The following is a 14,609-nucleotide window of genomic DNA, read 5'->3' as shown; positions in this document are numbered from 1 at the left end:
TCACCAGATGACTGCCAGCCAGTTGAGGAGAGGGAACCAGCTCGACATAAAAGCGGAACTGTAAGCTGGAACAAGCTGAAAAGACAAGGCGAAGGCAGCACACACCTCAGATTTGCTGCTGTAAGACACGTATCACATAATGGGACATTTGGGACAGTGTGATTGTAACAACATGCAGAATCACTTCATGTGTTGCCTACAAGTATGGATACTTACAGCACCTAGGGACCATTAAAGGCATTGCTTGGAATAAAGACACCAATAAATTAATTTTAAAAATCTTTATGTGAATATAAAAGAATTATTTCCAAAGAAACAAACAAAAAAGATTAAAAATTAGTGCAACTTTTCAGGTTCTATGCAACACAGTGTTTACATTTGTTTTAAACTGACGATGTAGACACTGATACACAGAAAGTCTTAACTCTAGCTTGACTAGTAGGGGGAAAGGGAAAAAAGCAAGGAAGTCTTAAGAAAATCATTTTACTAGACATTATAAACTCAAACAATTGTTTTCATTTTCTATTTCCTAAACTATGGCTACTTAAATAAAACATCGGTATTGCTTATATTACTTATTTCCAAGTAAGTTTATATTGTATAAAATAGAATACCCATATACATATATATTTAATGAAGGAAAAAAAATGAGTTCAGTGAAAATTTTTATCGTTTTCTTAATCCACTACAATACAGCTGCTCCAAAAGTCTTCTCAAAACTGCTGCCTGATCCACCTTAAGAAGAACCTACTAGCCCCAAATTTGTATTATTGCTACAAAACACTTCTCTTCCATAACAGTTATTCTTAATCTCATATAAAGAAAATTATGAGTTAACAAATGATATGTCAATCAGAACTTATTTTTGCTTCTTTGGATCTGTATTACCCGTTTTACCAGAAAACGACCAAAATTACTAATAGTGCTGATTAAATTCAGCAATATTCCATGATTTCAACTCATCATTTGAATCTGTTCTTAACCGTGAAATCTGGATATGACACAAATTAATCCTGCTGCAGAGCCAAGCAGCCTCTTTCTTTGCCCTGCCCCAGCAATGGCCAAGCTTAACAGTGGCGCACGCTGCATCAAACAGCACTTAGATTAGCATCGTTCTGCTGTTGTGCCACGTGACATTTAGCCATAACACAGCAACTCTCGTAGCAGCTGTGTTTGACGTTAATGAAGTTAATATTAAAACGATATTTATTACGATCCTTTCTGCACACCCAGATGAGCTGAAGTGAATACAACAGTATGGCTTATCAAATAGTTATTTCTGCAGATCAGTTCCTCATTCACAGAACGTAATGCAAGTTGAACCAGCTATAAAATAGCCATTCTTCCACAGGTTCTCAAAATCCCAAAGAAATGCTAAATAAGACTGTATTTAGCCACTGACGTTTTATCAGTTTGAAAAATCCCAAATAAGTAAAATCTTTTCTAATATGTGAACACCTGATTCATTTTTGGCATCCCCAATAAGAATCCTGGGGACTACCCTGCCCTGAAAAAGGCTTATCCCCAGTAGTAGTTCAGTATTTAAATTTTTTCATTGCTACTCAGAAGACAAGCTTCTAATTAATCAATAGGGAGGTTCTTGGTCATTTTTGGTCCCAGGGTCTGCAGTTTTGAGAAGCGTACATCAAAGACATTTGCTCCAAGGTTTTCACTATTCAGCACCTGATATAACTACTGACACAGCTCTACCACTGTGAGAACAACAAATGTATCAAGCCTATTAACTAAATGAATACTTGAAGGATGTCCATGAAAGTTTTCATGCTGTAAAGAACAAAAGCTGAGACCCATTTGACACCATCAGTGACATTTTCACATTTCACTAGAACACACCGAAGTACTAGGCTTTAGAAAAGTGAGAGTAAGCCTTAGCAAGATGCTTATGTTCCGCTGCTCACCACCAGCTCCCACACCACTAACGGATTAAATACACAATTGTATCTTAAGAATAATAATAATTAAAAAAAAATAAACAAACTATCACTGCAGCAGTAAAAGACTTCAAAACCCAAGAGGTAGTCCAAAAAAGCAGAGTCCTGAAGAACACAACCTGACAGCCAAAACTGTCCAACAACACCTCGTTTGCAATATTCTGTTCCTATCACCTTTCACGAGTGTGGCTTTTAAATGCCTCGTGTAGATGTACGTTTTGCAAGGAGAAATTTTCACGGAATGCCTAAACGTTTAACACTGCAAGCCATCACCTCAATTAAGAAGCAACGCTTACTAAGTATTAAAAATGAATACTTCCCTTTTCTCTAGCATTGCATATAATGCCCAAGAAAAAGATTAAGATGCTTGCGAAGGAAGAAATCAAAGAGCAAGCCATACTGAGGGGCATGCAAACTGCAAGACTACACAGAATTCACAATTCAAAACATACTCAAAGTAGCAGAAAATTCTGCAAAAGCAAAGCTGAACCCAGTTCTCAAAAGATGGCCTTAGTGGTGCAGACATATGCTTTCACTCATGCATATGTTTGAGATTTACGTTAGGTTTTGGACTGGTACAGCACCCTCAACTACTTAGTGTTAAGTGCATTCATTTAAGGCGTGCTGTAATTTTATTTTGTTTAACCACAGGTATAATGAGATTGTTCTAGACAGTTTGCAAAGAAGAATGGAATTAGCAAACTTCTTAAAAATACAGTTTGCAATGAAAATAAGACACTTCGTAAATAAAGTGACATCATTTTGTGAAAGGTAACAACTTCCCCCACCCAAATTTCAGGTATTAATCCCAATCTCATCTTCCTAGATCTAGATACTGGAACTACTACAGTTCATGCACTCTTCTCCCTGCCAACAAATAATTTTTGCCGCCAACAATTAGCAAAACAATCTTTCATTTGCCTGCATAGCACAATTAGTTCAGAATAACTGCAGTGAAACCACATTTAAAAATGAAGAAAATTAATTTCTATTCAAGAGGTTGTATAAATAGCTGGAAATAAACGGGTTTCCTTCCCACCCACACCAACACTACCTGCGCCCTGGCCTCTCACTCTCCCCCCGCCATAAATGCAGTGTACCAACACTCCAGACTTTTAAAACATAGCCCAGACTTCAGTTAATACAATAGCTTTTTTTTCTCTTAAACAGGAAAAAAAGTCAGCTTATTTGGCTTTGGTGAATTCAACATCTTAAAAGACAGGCTTTCCTTAGTGTATATATGCACAGACTTAATCATATTTAAATAGACTGAGTAATTGTGCCTCTGACTTGAGATGACAAAGCCTGTCTTCTCTTATACAAGTCAACTAGTACTACATTTTTATTTTTCATTTTTATTTTTTAAATAAATGCAAATATTTTCTTACTTCTAAAACTGTACGTTATATTATTTAAAAAGCATTTTTAAAACTTGGTACTGATCTTTTAAATTTATTTTTAGAAGAGCCCAGCAAAAACGTCAAATATTGCCAGTTTCCTGAAGTACATTTTTGCATAACATCTCCCTGTTACAAAAGTTGACTCTCTAGCCCAAACACTTTAAATAGCTTTAAATATATAGTGCCAATTTTTATATTTACAATATATTCTGAAGGCAAATATAAATCTTAAGTTGTGCTTGTAAATACATACTGCAGTTATTAAATCTACTTCTACTTGGAAAACTATGTGCTACCTTCTAGATACCACTGATCAAATTTATCGCTTCTTGATAGGTTCTGATGTTGAATTCACATTTGCCCTCCATCATAACCTCCTCTTTCATCAAGTAGTTAAAATGGAAGCTATAAAACATTTAAGGACACTTAAGCTTGTGAGTTTCCCTCATGGTCCTTGTGGTTCAATCAGATGTTGCACCCGGTACTTTAACAGTGAGATTCCTTCTGGTATTGGTGACGTGGCGTTGTTGAGCCAGAAAGGAGCGTCCTGGGCCATCTCTGCAGGCACCGCTACTGCCAACCAGTCTAGCTTCCATACCTAGTTTCTGGAGGGTTAGGCTCTGTAAATGAATTAGATAATACTTAACACAACAGCAAAACAGAAGAAAAATGGGTCATCTTTCATACGCAAAACTAACGTTTACTTAACATGCACAAAGAATTGCTTTTATTATGTTTCTAATATAGCCTTGTGGTGCCATGCAAGATATGAACCAATGCAGAAGAACGTAAGATTCACTCATTATATAATGTTAATTTTAGTTCATTGTGAACTTGTTCCCTTATTAAGCATGACATTTAATTTTACTTTCATTGTTTGATTTCCCTCCCCAGTGTGTATGAAACTCTGCGCTTTGCTTCAAATGAAAACAAACTATCTCTAGTCCTTTTCATAGTAATCTAACTTTATAAAACCCCTTGCAACAACGCTGCTGTAGGATGGCTCTGGCTTCACTTCACAAACACTGTGCTAGATGCCGCACATCTAAAGCAGGAACGCGAAAATCTTTGGAACCATGGTCTCTCTCAGTCTCAAGCCTAAGAACCTCAACAGTAACAAACAACTACAGAACATTCAAGAATTTAGCTTGAAAAATCCATAAATTCCATAAAGTTATGACAGCAAATGGTACACCATGATGGCAGTCATGGCCTATGACAAATTTTAAGTCTCCTGTTCCAAAGCAAAGACAAATAGAAAAGATTAAAAACATAATTTTACAAAATAGTAGATTGTTATATCATTTTCCCTTTACACTGCTGTCAGGCATGTTGATGCTGGCATTTCCCAAGTTACCTCAACAGTATTGGAAATTCTAGCTAGAATTCATTGAACTTTGCATTCTGGCCTGCAGTCAGGATTAGCAAGTCGAAGAGTGTGATCTCATTTTAAACTGGAACTCTCACACTTGTCTCCTTTTCTTTGTTCAGTGTTTTTAGGCACCAGGCCATGCTAACCTGCAAGCTGGATATTTCAGACAAGTAGCGAAATTACTGGCTTTCTGTCCTAAGCACCAGTTTATAGTGAACTTCAAAAGAAAAACAGAGATGTAAGATTTGACTGCCACACTTGTGGAAAATGTGTAGCAAAATGTGTTTTTCTGATTTCTAAGATACCGACAAATGAACTTTTGACCCACCTTGTTATACCACGCAGTTACAATTAGCTTTTCCTCATAATCACGTAATTTAGCAAGTTTGTTTTCAGTCTGGAAAGAGACAGAGAAGAATCTCAATTAAAACACAGAAATAATCTGCATAAACTTACTGCAGTCCCCCGAGTGAAGTATGCACATGCAGCAGAAATGCTTAAACATGCAAAGTAGCTAGAAGGCTTACAGATGTAAATAAAGATACTTCCTTAAGTGACAGAACGAAATTACAGGCTACCTCAAGAAATGCAACTTCTATTTAAAGCTTAGCTGCTTCAACTTCGAAACTTATTTCGAAGCTGGGAAAAAACTGCATGGAAGTCCAGGGTGTATTAGAAAGTCTATAAATAGATTAGCAGTCTTTTTTCACTTTAAGTGAGGAAAACTCAAAAACAAGAATGTACCCCAGCTGCAGAATATTCTTATTGTATTACTGAATTTCTATTCTGTGTGTCCTCATGTGTCTTGCCCTTCAGACCTCTCACCATCGTTGTTGTCGTCCTTTGGACATGACACAGTGTTTTTATATCCTCCTTATACTGTAGCCCCCCAAACTGCACACAGCAGTTGAAGTGAGGCCACAGCAGCACAGAACACAGGAGGACAGTCCCTTCCCTCACCCGACCAGCAGTGCTGTGCTTGATGCACCCCAGGGTGCGGTTGGCCCTTTTGGCTGCCACGGCACACTGCTGGCTCGTGTTCAAACTGCTGAACAAAATCCCCAGGCCCCTTTCCACAGGGCTGCTCTCCAGCCTCTCATCCCCCAGTCAGTGCGTACAGCCAGGGCTGCCTGTCCCAGGTGCAGAATCCAGCATTTCTCTTGTTAAGTTTCACCTGGTTGGTGATTGCCCAGCCCTCTAATACGTCAAGATCTCTCTGCAAGGCCTCTCTGCCCTCCAGGGAGTCAACAGCTCCTCCCAGTTTAGTGTAGTACCTGCTGAAGTAACTACTCTAACCAGTCCCATCAGTGCTGCTATAAAACTGAATGCAGCATTTCTCAGTTTTCCTTCACCCTTGGACTACTGCCAACATTCCTTTCAGAGAAGCACAGGCAAGCAAATTTTCCTGCATTAACGGGTTATACTCTTCTGGTTTCAGGCACTCCAGTATACGAAATCACTGCTAACAATGGGTTTATTAAACAAGTCATTGCCCTAATACCTAGTCAATCACACCAACTAAGTTACATTACTACTGAAAGAGGTCAGACTCCACACTTCTGTACAAGTTAGTGTATTGAAACAAAACCATTAGGCTAGTGCAGTTTCACTTGGAGCTTTTCAAAGAGTGTAAAAAGTACTCAAATTAGTGTTTCAGTTGTACACAGGAAGACTATTAAAAAGTAAACTGCCCAGACAGATTCATGCTATGATAAAACGTTAATTTAGCTAAGCTAAAAATCTCTAGGTTGGATCGTCTGCGCAGTTCCTAACTGAATGCAGCATTGAAGGGCACTGGACCATGAAGAAACAGTAACTTGAGTGTCCAATATCTGAGGCAGCAGAACACATAAGAAGTTATTTTTAAATATATGTAAATGTTTACCTCCAATGCTTCGATCTTTTTGTCTTTCTCTGTTATCTGTTTTCTGAGTGACATAATTTCTGCTGATGCTGGATTTAACTTGGGGTCTAAGGTTTTTATCACCTGTACAAGGCAAAACAAATACATTACATGTCAGCTTTGTATCTCATTTGCTCACAGGAAAGATACAAAAGCAGACCAAACTAGTCAAGTAATCACGATGAAAAACAGCCTTTTGCAGTATGAAATAAGATATTAAAACTTATTAGAGAATCATTAATGCATCTCATGGTTCAGGCTGAACGGTATTCTCTCATACATTACACTGATTGCAATTGAGCAATTTGACCAAAAAATGCAACATGCAGCTACTAATTTTAGGGGGGAAGGGGACAGGACAAGTCAACGTGTTCAACAACTTGTTGGAATGTATATGTTCAGAAATATGCCACTCACATTTCTTGCTTTCTCAAGGTACATTTTATATCTTTCTTCCATTGCTTTCATGTCCTCATCTTTTTTTCGCAAAGCTGCTTCCAGTTCTCCAATCTTCTGGGCTGTTTACAGAAATCATTAACAATGAGATACAAAACAAAAGTAGGCATGGTACTTAACCTCCCCCCCCGCCAAAAAAAAAACACAAACAACTTCAGTTTCTATATAATTTCCTCTCAAAGTTCTTACTTTTGTTTCAGCTGTACCATGAAGTCTTAGATCTGACCCTGAATTCCTACTTTGCAAGCTACCGTTCAACAAAACAATGCCCTCACGAGGCCTCCCTCTGCAAAAAAAGTTTGTTTGTTTTTTTCTTCCCAGTTTCAGGTTTTAGAGCTACACTAGCAAAAAGCCTTATCCTGACAAGTATCCCATAGCCCAGAGGATATGGGAATCATTTCAGAAGAAATGTAACAGTGGGGAAGGAAAAACAACTACTTACGGTTCTGACTGACATCAGGCTGCAGTTCTGCAAGAGCAGCCTCCTTCTTCTGTAACTCATCATGAACTTCACTCAATTTTTCCCTACAAATGAAAGACTATACTAAGGATTAAGCTGACAACTAATACCATGCACAGTTAAAAGAGATGACAGCTGAAACTTGATCATAGGAAACGTTTAAGCAACAACTTTAAACTCTGGTGATTTGTTTGAGTTTAAATAGAAATACTAGTATGTACTTTTGAAGAATAATAGAAGTTGTGACTTTCAAATTGAATCCAGCTTGTTTACCTAAAGCTAGAAGCAAGAAAGTGAAAAAAACATCAGAAAACACTTCTAGCATCTCTTTAGCATAATCTACAATCTGATGGAAGGATAGACATATTTCAGAGGAATTAAATGCATTTTGAGTACAGCAAAAGTGATGGTTTTAACAGTCTGTTATAGAATCAAAACAGTAAACTGCCACTGGCAATGAAGAGATGGTTAAGTGAATATTACTATAACAAGATTATCATGACTGGAATAGACAAAACCTGAATGCTAATACTTAACTCGCTACATGCATGGGTTCTCAAGACAGTGACTTGGAAAAAACAAGGCATCGGTATGAAGATTTAGACAGTTTATGTGCTAAAAGAGTCAAACTATTTGGCATAATTAAGTTATTGAGGATGCATGTGTCATACTTACATATGTGCTGCCAATTTCTGCTTCAGGTTGCTAGACTACGAAAGAAAGTTAAAATTCAGTTAATTTCAATACTTCACACTGCACAATGTTAAAAGTGTTCTTACAGATGAGCCTAGAATACTTAGCACACCTAAATTAGCTAGGCCAAATATAGCTTCAAAAACTGCATTTTTTATGCATTTCCATAACTGCATTCATGGTATCTGTCTGGTGCAAAAACTAACACCAGCATCTTTTTTCTTTAAGCCATCCTTCTCATTATAGCATCACTTAATCCTACAATTAGAAATTTGAAGAAGTAAAAGGTAGAATAGTTAGTTTCTTAAAGAAGGGGAAAAAAAATGGAATCACACAAAATATGGTTCTTTTCCAGTGAAAACAAATGGGTGGTGTATTTTTATGACATAGAGCAGTAAAGCAGTTTCCAAGTTCGCTTACTCTTGCAACAACATAAAGGTATCTTACACCAATTAAAAAAAAAAAAAAACGCACCTACCCAGGATCTTGCCTTCTTAGTATTTATCAGAACTACACATATCCACAAAAAAGAGGCACGTCTAAACAAGACTTGATGGTATACTGAAGGATCTTAAACAAAACCAGAGTGACGAATTCAAGGTCAAGAAGCCTGAGCTTTCACTTACTCCTTCTGTCTTGGATCCCTGCTCCTGCAAAGTCTTTTGTAGATCTTCAATCTGCTGTTTTAACTCTCCAATATGCTCCTCATTTAGCCTTTTAGGTAGAAAAACCAAGAAAAGCCAGTTAATACCTATGTAAATAGATCACAGCACAGTAAGATTTTTCTTCTCCATGCTTAGATGGTAATTTTGCAGAGGGTTTACGCAGCAGCACTTAAGCCACAAAGAAACTGATTTCAAATTCTTTTAGTCTGACTTAAACTTCTGCTGAAACAAATATTTGGCAGCTTTATTAAACATTTTATAATGACAGACCCAGAATCATTTTAAGGTTTAAGCAAGCTTAATTGCTCTGAAATACTCGTGTCCTAGTAAACTGCTTTCAGCATTCATTAAGTGATAGAGAAATTCAGACCATATCCCTGCATTATAAAAACATCATTTGTTTGCAGTTCTAGAAATAGAGTTTATATCCATTCTTGGTCTCCCACAAATCAGAACTAAGAGCATTCTATAAATAACAAGTTTCTTCATAGCATGCTAGACACAGAACTGCCAAATTTTACAACACATTTAAGCTTTCCTTCTTCTTTTCCTCATTACCTTTTCCTGTTTTTTTCACATTGGTGAAAAGAAAAAGGGTAAATGGCCTCCTGCAGAGTGCCATGCTACAGATGGAAGCCACAAGACCATTCTGACGGGCCAAAAACCACATTTTTCTGCATTTAGGATGCTGTTTCACCCATTACCTTTTCTCAGTTTCTAGTTCATTTACTGTCCGATGCTTTTGCTCCAGCTGATTCTGGAGCTCCGTAATACGTTCATTTTCTGATCCTTCCTGTTGCAACAAAAGCATCTTATTTTCATGCTGCAGCCGAATAAACATTTCTCTGAAACAAAAAGAAGAACAAAAAGGTCATTGCTGATTAGGAAATAATCAGAGGTAATATTCCTGTTCTGCCTAAATTGAGCAAAGTAAGTTCCCCTCAAGAATATACTCATAGAAATAATTCAATTTTTGATTAAATGTAACTTAAAATTCTCAAACAATACAATAGGTTTTGAAGAGAGATGAGAAAGTTTTAGATTTTATAATTCAAAATTCAAATTTTATTGCATCTTTATGTTTTACTCTGCCAGACTTTCACAGTAAATTAGCTAGCCTTAGCTATTCTGTCTTGCTGTGTATTGTTCATTTGTTTTGTCTGCAAGCCACAAGATGAGAATTGTTTCAATCCTTGGATGGGTATTTTCAACCCAACATTTACATAAAGAAAACTAATTTAAAAAAAAAATAATGCAAATCAATTATATATGGGAAAATAATTATTAAAAGCTACATGGGAGTCTAGAGAAGCATCATGGAGGGAAATCTAAGTGTGAGACAATGTCATGTTGCTGAAAATACTGAACTCTCATGGAGATGACTATTATGCCCCACACACAAAAATCCCAAAACAGGCTCAAGGTTTGTGTGTCTTACCTATATTCTACTGGCAGAATTTCAGCAGCAAGATTATCGGGGCTTTTAACACGAGATGTACCTGAAATTGCATGAGAAGTTCATTTTAACAAACATACAGAAATCATTAGTATACAAATAAAAGCCTCTGAATATAAAGCAATACCTGCTTGACTCAGATGATCCTGCTGCATCTGTGAATACCGGAGCTCTTCATTAGTCTCTTTTAATGCATCACACTGCACTATCAGTCTCTAAGAACACAGAGATGAAAGTAAGTCACACTGCAACATTTTAGGACCAAATAACATTAATAAGGACTTGTACTATGTATTCTATATATATATATGTATTCTACGTATTCTATATATGCATGCTATGTATATATATATATCCATAAAACAAAAAATATGAAACACATACAGCACTGATTTTCATTAGATATTCATATAAGTTCTCATTCAAGACACTTACTTCTTTTTCTTTGATTAAAGCTTCATATTTTTCTTCAAGTCGTTTCATCTCAAATGCTAGCTTATCAGCTCTTTTTGATTCTTCAGACAGCTTGTTATGAAGCTCCTGGACCTTTTTATTAAGAGAAGACATTCAGCACATGGAGGTTTCAACACGCTACCTTTAAGAATTATGTTAGAACTTTCACTCATACCCAGTTTAGCTAAAATAAACAGCTGATCCTCCAAACTTTTGCGTGTTTTGGTGTTTTGCTGTTGTTGTTGTTATTAATTAAGAGGTAACGAGCTTTTTGAATGATTTAACAAGTTCAGGTAGCTCCTTTCATTATTGCAGGAACTAAATGTTTTATTATTGAAATAAACGCAACTTTCACAGTTTAAAGTAAATTTCCCTGATGAAAGTTAATATTACAGGCATGTGATCTCAGTAATAGCTGAACAACCTCTCCCCAGGAACACAGGCTACCTTGGTTGAAGTAAAGAAGTAAAACCTCCAAATCATCAACAAATGATTGAGAGGGAAGCTACATTTCAAATTGCTAGCTTGACTCTTTTTCCCAGTTTATTAAAGTAAACTGCAGAGTATGAGGGAGTTTTCACAAAGAGAAAGGTCTAAGGGGACAATACAGGTTAAGTCCACAGCCCATTAAATTAATTTTTGTTGATGTCATCATCGCTAATTAAAATCATTAAAAAAAAAAACTAGTTGCTTTTAAGTCCACAGCCTGTTAGATTAAGCCATTCATTGTTGTTACTTTTTTTTTTTTCCAATGAAACATAATAAAAACACTTGCACTTATGATGTTACTTTTTTCTTCAGATATTCTTACTTAAGTATAGATGCAGTCCTACCTGTCTTTTGTAGGTTTCTAACTGGGCACGGGCTGCGTTGGCTTTCTTTAGTTCATCTTCCAGACTGACTGTATTGTGCATATACATCATGTTGGTTTCCTGCAGAGATTTGACTTGTCTGCGGAAGTCATTCAGATCCTGTAGCTTTTTACGATATACCTCAATAGTTGATTCCAGCTTACTTGCTTTGTCTGCAGTAGCCCTTAAAGGATAAGCAGGAATTAGCAAAGTATGTTTCTTCTAAAGATTAAGAAAAGTCAGATTCTTGTTTCACGCAAATTCAAGCAATTTTCAAAAGGTAAATGCAACATGCTTAAGAGCAGAATTAAATCTTACTGCTTTATTTTGCTGACCCTTTGAAACAGTTCATGTAATGTGCGCACCCAGCGGCGCATCCAGTCACTGGATGGACCCTCTCCAGAGGCAGCTAGCGCTCACATTTGTGGCAACACCTGTCTGGACGCGGAGGGTTGAGAAATACTAAGAGTGCCCCCAACATTTATGGACTTGCGTATATTGGCCATCCACATGATACCAAAAGTTATGTCGAAGTTCTAGCTGCACATACGCTTTTTTTTTTTACATCAGAAAAGGCAGCCTCTTGACAGCATAAGATGTTTTCCTTAGTAAAAATGTCTCCCTTAATAAAATGCACATTCACACTCACACAGAAATGTCCTAATTCATCCAGAACTTAACCTTCCATTGCACATGTAGAACAATATCTGTATTCATCTCATCCTGCTTTGCAGAAGATTTCCATATTGCTGTTATTATACTAAGAAGAGGTTATACATGTAAGCTTGCACTTCATCCCTGCTTTGTCAAAGGGCCTTTTTCAAACATTTATTTTAGATCTTGTTTGGGTAAGACCCATCCACAGAAGCAATACCTCTAAAAAAATTCTTATGAAATACAAACCCTTGTATTTAGTCATTAAATTCTGCCAATGTGGAAAAAATAAAAGCTGTGTATATTATATACCTAAGAATATCATTTTCGTCTTTCAATGCCCTAGATTCTTCTGCCAAAGAGGTCAGTTCGTTGTTTCTATGTTGCAGTTCAATCAGTTGTTTTTCTAGATCTTCACAGTGGACACGATAATCATCTTTCGCAGCTTCAAGCCTACCAGATCAAAAACAGGAAGTCTGTTAAGAATCCATATTCATTACACATTTTGCTCATGATGATCCATTTAGTGCTAGAACTATTAAAGTAAGAAAGAAAAGGAAAACCTATTGATTTAAGCACTCAAAAAAGGGTACTGTAAACTTTTGACTGTCTACTTGTTAAATCATGATGGATTTTGTACTGCAAATTTGTGATATGATATTTCAAGGAATCACATGAAAAATTTTTCCATAGGAATTACAAGGAGAAAGACCAATATGTGAAAGAAATCAGTGCATTAAGGAGACTTTTTTTAACACACAAATCACGTTGGTGCTCATTTCTGCTTTCCATCACCTTTTTAAAAAGTGTCAAAGGGCCACAATATTGTGATTACAAAATAACAGCTTTTTTTTCCTTAAGGGTAAAGACCATCTTTAAAATAGGTTATGTTGATACAGTGGTAGAAAGTTTTTATAGCAAAGGAAATTAAGAAGGAAAATCCTTAAGGGTTATCGGAAAATCTTGTAATGTATCTGACATGGCAAGCAAGGCTTCTTTGAAAGAAAAATAAAATGGTTTCATACCTGAAGTTTTCTTCTTGCAGTTGTTCTAGTTGCAACTGTGCATGAAAATACTTTTTTGCTACCACAGTATTTGGATCGTCAATAGAGTCATCTAATTGCTCTAGTCTGTCATTCATAATCTCGTTTTCTGACATCAAGCTGTTTTTTTCATCCTGAAGGGCAGCCACCTAGCGTAGATAAAACAGCATCACCACTGTAAGACCTGTCCAGCCAGAAAGAACTAAAGCAAGACAGCAGTATGTCACCAAATTAGTTTATGAAAAAGGTTGAGGGTTTAGAAACTTTAGAATGTAATTTACATAGCATACAGATGCTTTAGTGTATGTAAGTTATGAAGCACTACAAGAGAAGTCCCTCTTAAAAAGACAAATTTTTGTAACTGAAACCATGGTAAAGGCTTACAATGGGATATGGAGAGAAGCTGGTACTTTTATTAAAAAGTATACCATGGATGCCATACAAAAAAATAAGTACTGGTGTCAAGGTTACCCTCCATCTTGCTTGTACTTAACAATAAAAAGCAGGATGGCACTGGCTAGCACACTAACACAGTACTGCCGTGCGCTCAGCAGTGGATGGTTGCGCAAGAAGCAGTTTCAAGCGCCATAAGCTAGTAAGCACACACGCAAAAGAAAAAACCTGGACAGCTTCATATAGAGCATGCATTTTTGGCAACAATCAAACAGGTTTGATACTGAGTGTTCACAGCTAAGCAAATGAGAATACAACACTGTACTGAAACAGTCAGTATATTAACAGCCATAAAATGGGGAAGGATTAAGAGGCTAGAATCTTTAAAGTTTTTCTAGTGAAAGCTGTTGTGTTAATTTTAACATCCTGTCAAACATAAGAGCGTGTAGCATGTGTTAGTTAACTGGCATTTAAACAGGGACAATACGCTTTTTGGGTTATGCTTTCCTGAATCATAAAGAAAACCTACCTTTCTTATATTCTTGGAAAATATCAAGGAAGACTGAGACCTTACAAGTGAATTTATTAAGAATTAGTTTAAATGAGAAGTGTCAGTCAATATTATGGCTTCAATAAATAAGTTAAAAATATATAAATCGTGATGACATTACTAGATAAAACATCAGATATAGCCTAAACAATGCAACATTAAGAAACAGCTTGTTTGTGATCATAATTTAAAAGTCTATCAAACAGATCTAAGAAACAAAACTATAATTCCTGTACCACTTCATTAGATGCTGGCTTTCTAGGTCCACCCCTTTTTAAATACTGGATATCAACTTACTGTATACATGC

The 14,609-nt window shown here is 36.5% G+C and overlaps 1 protein-coding gene across 2 annotated transcripts in view; it reads right to left on the bottom strand.

The window, feature by feature from the left end:
• Window positions 1–266: 266 nt before the first annotated feature.
• Window positions 267–14,609, bottom strand: part of HOOK1 (hook microtubule tethering protein 1) — a 30,445-nt gene continuing 16,102 nt past the window's right edge. For both annotated transcript variants that reach the window (XM_083847606.1, XM_083847607.1), the window contains exons 9-22: window positions 13,341–13,507; window positions 12,628–12,768; window positions 11,644–11,845; window positions 10,793–10,903; window positions 10,485–10,572; window positions 10,340–10,400; window positions 9,606–9,746; window positions 8,863–8,950; window positions 8,219–8,253; window positions 7,526–7,608; window positions 7,045–7,145; window positions 6,610–6,711; window positions 5,053–5,121; window positions 267–3,972 (exon numbers count right to left, since the gene is read on the bottom strand). In XM_083847606.1, the coding sequence (XP_083703732.1) occupies window positions 3,814–3,972; window positions 5,053–5,121; window positions 6,610–6,711; window positions 7,045–7,145; window positions 7,526–7,608; window positions 8,219–8,253; window positions 8,863–8,950; window positions 9,606–9,746; window positions 10,340–10,400; window positions 10,485–10,572; window positions 10,793–10,903; window positions 11,644–11,845; window positions 12,628–12,768; window positions 13,341–13,507 (1,548 nt within the window). In that variant the 3' untranslated portion in view covers window positions 267–3,813. The remainder of the gene's footprint in view (window positions 3,973–5,052; window positions 5,122–6,609; window positions 6,712–7,044; window positions 7,146–7,525; window positions 7,609–8,218; window positions 8,254–8,862; window positions 8,951–9,605; window positions 9,747–10,339; window positions 10,401–10,484; window positions 10,573–10,792; window positions 10,904–11,643; window positions 11,846–12,627; window positions 12,769–13,340; window positions 13,508–14,609) is intronic.

Source organism: Anser anser (assembly GCF_964211835.1).
Source record: "Anser anser genome assembly, chromosome: 8".
Taxonomy (NCBI): domain Eukaryota; kingdom Metazoa; phylum Chordata; class Aves; order Anseriformes; family Anatidae; genus Anser; species Anser anser.
Note: the sequence above shows the minus strand (reverse complement) of the source record. Positions and strands in the feature narration are given on the sequence as shown.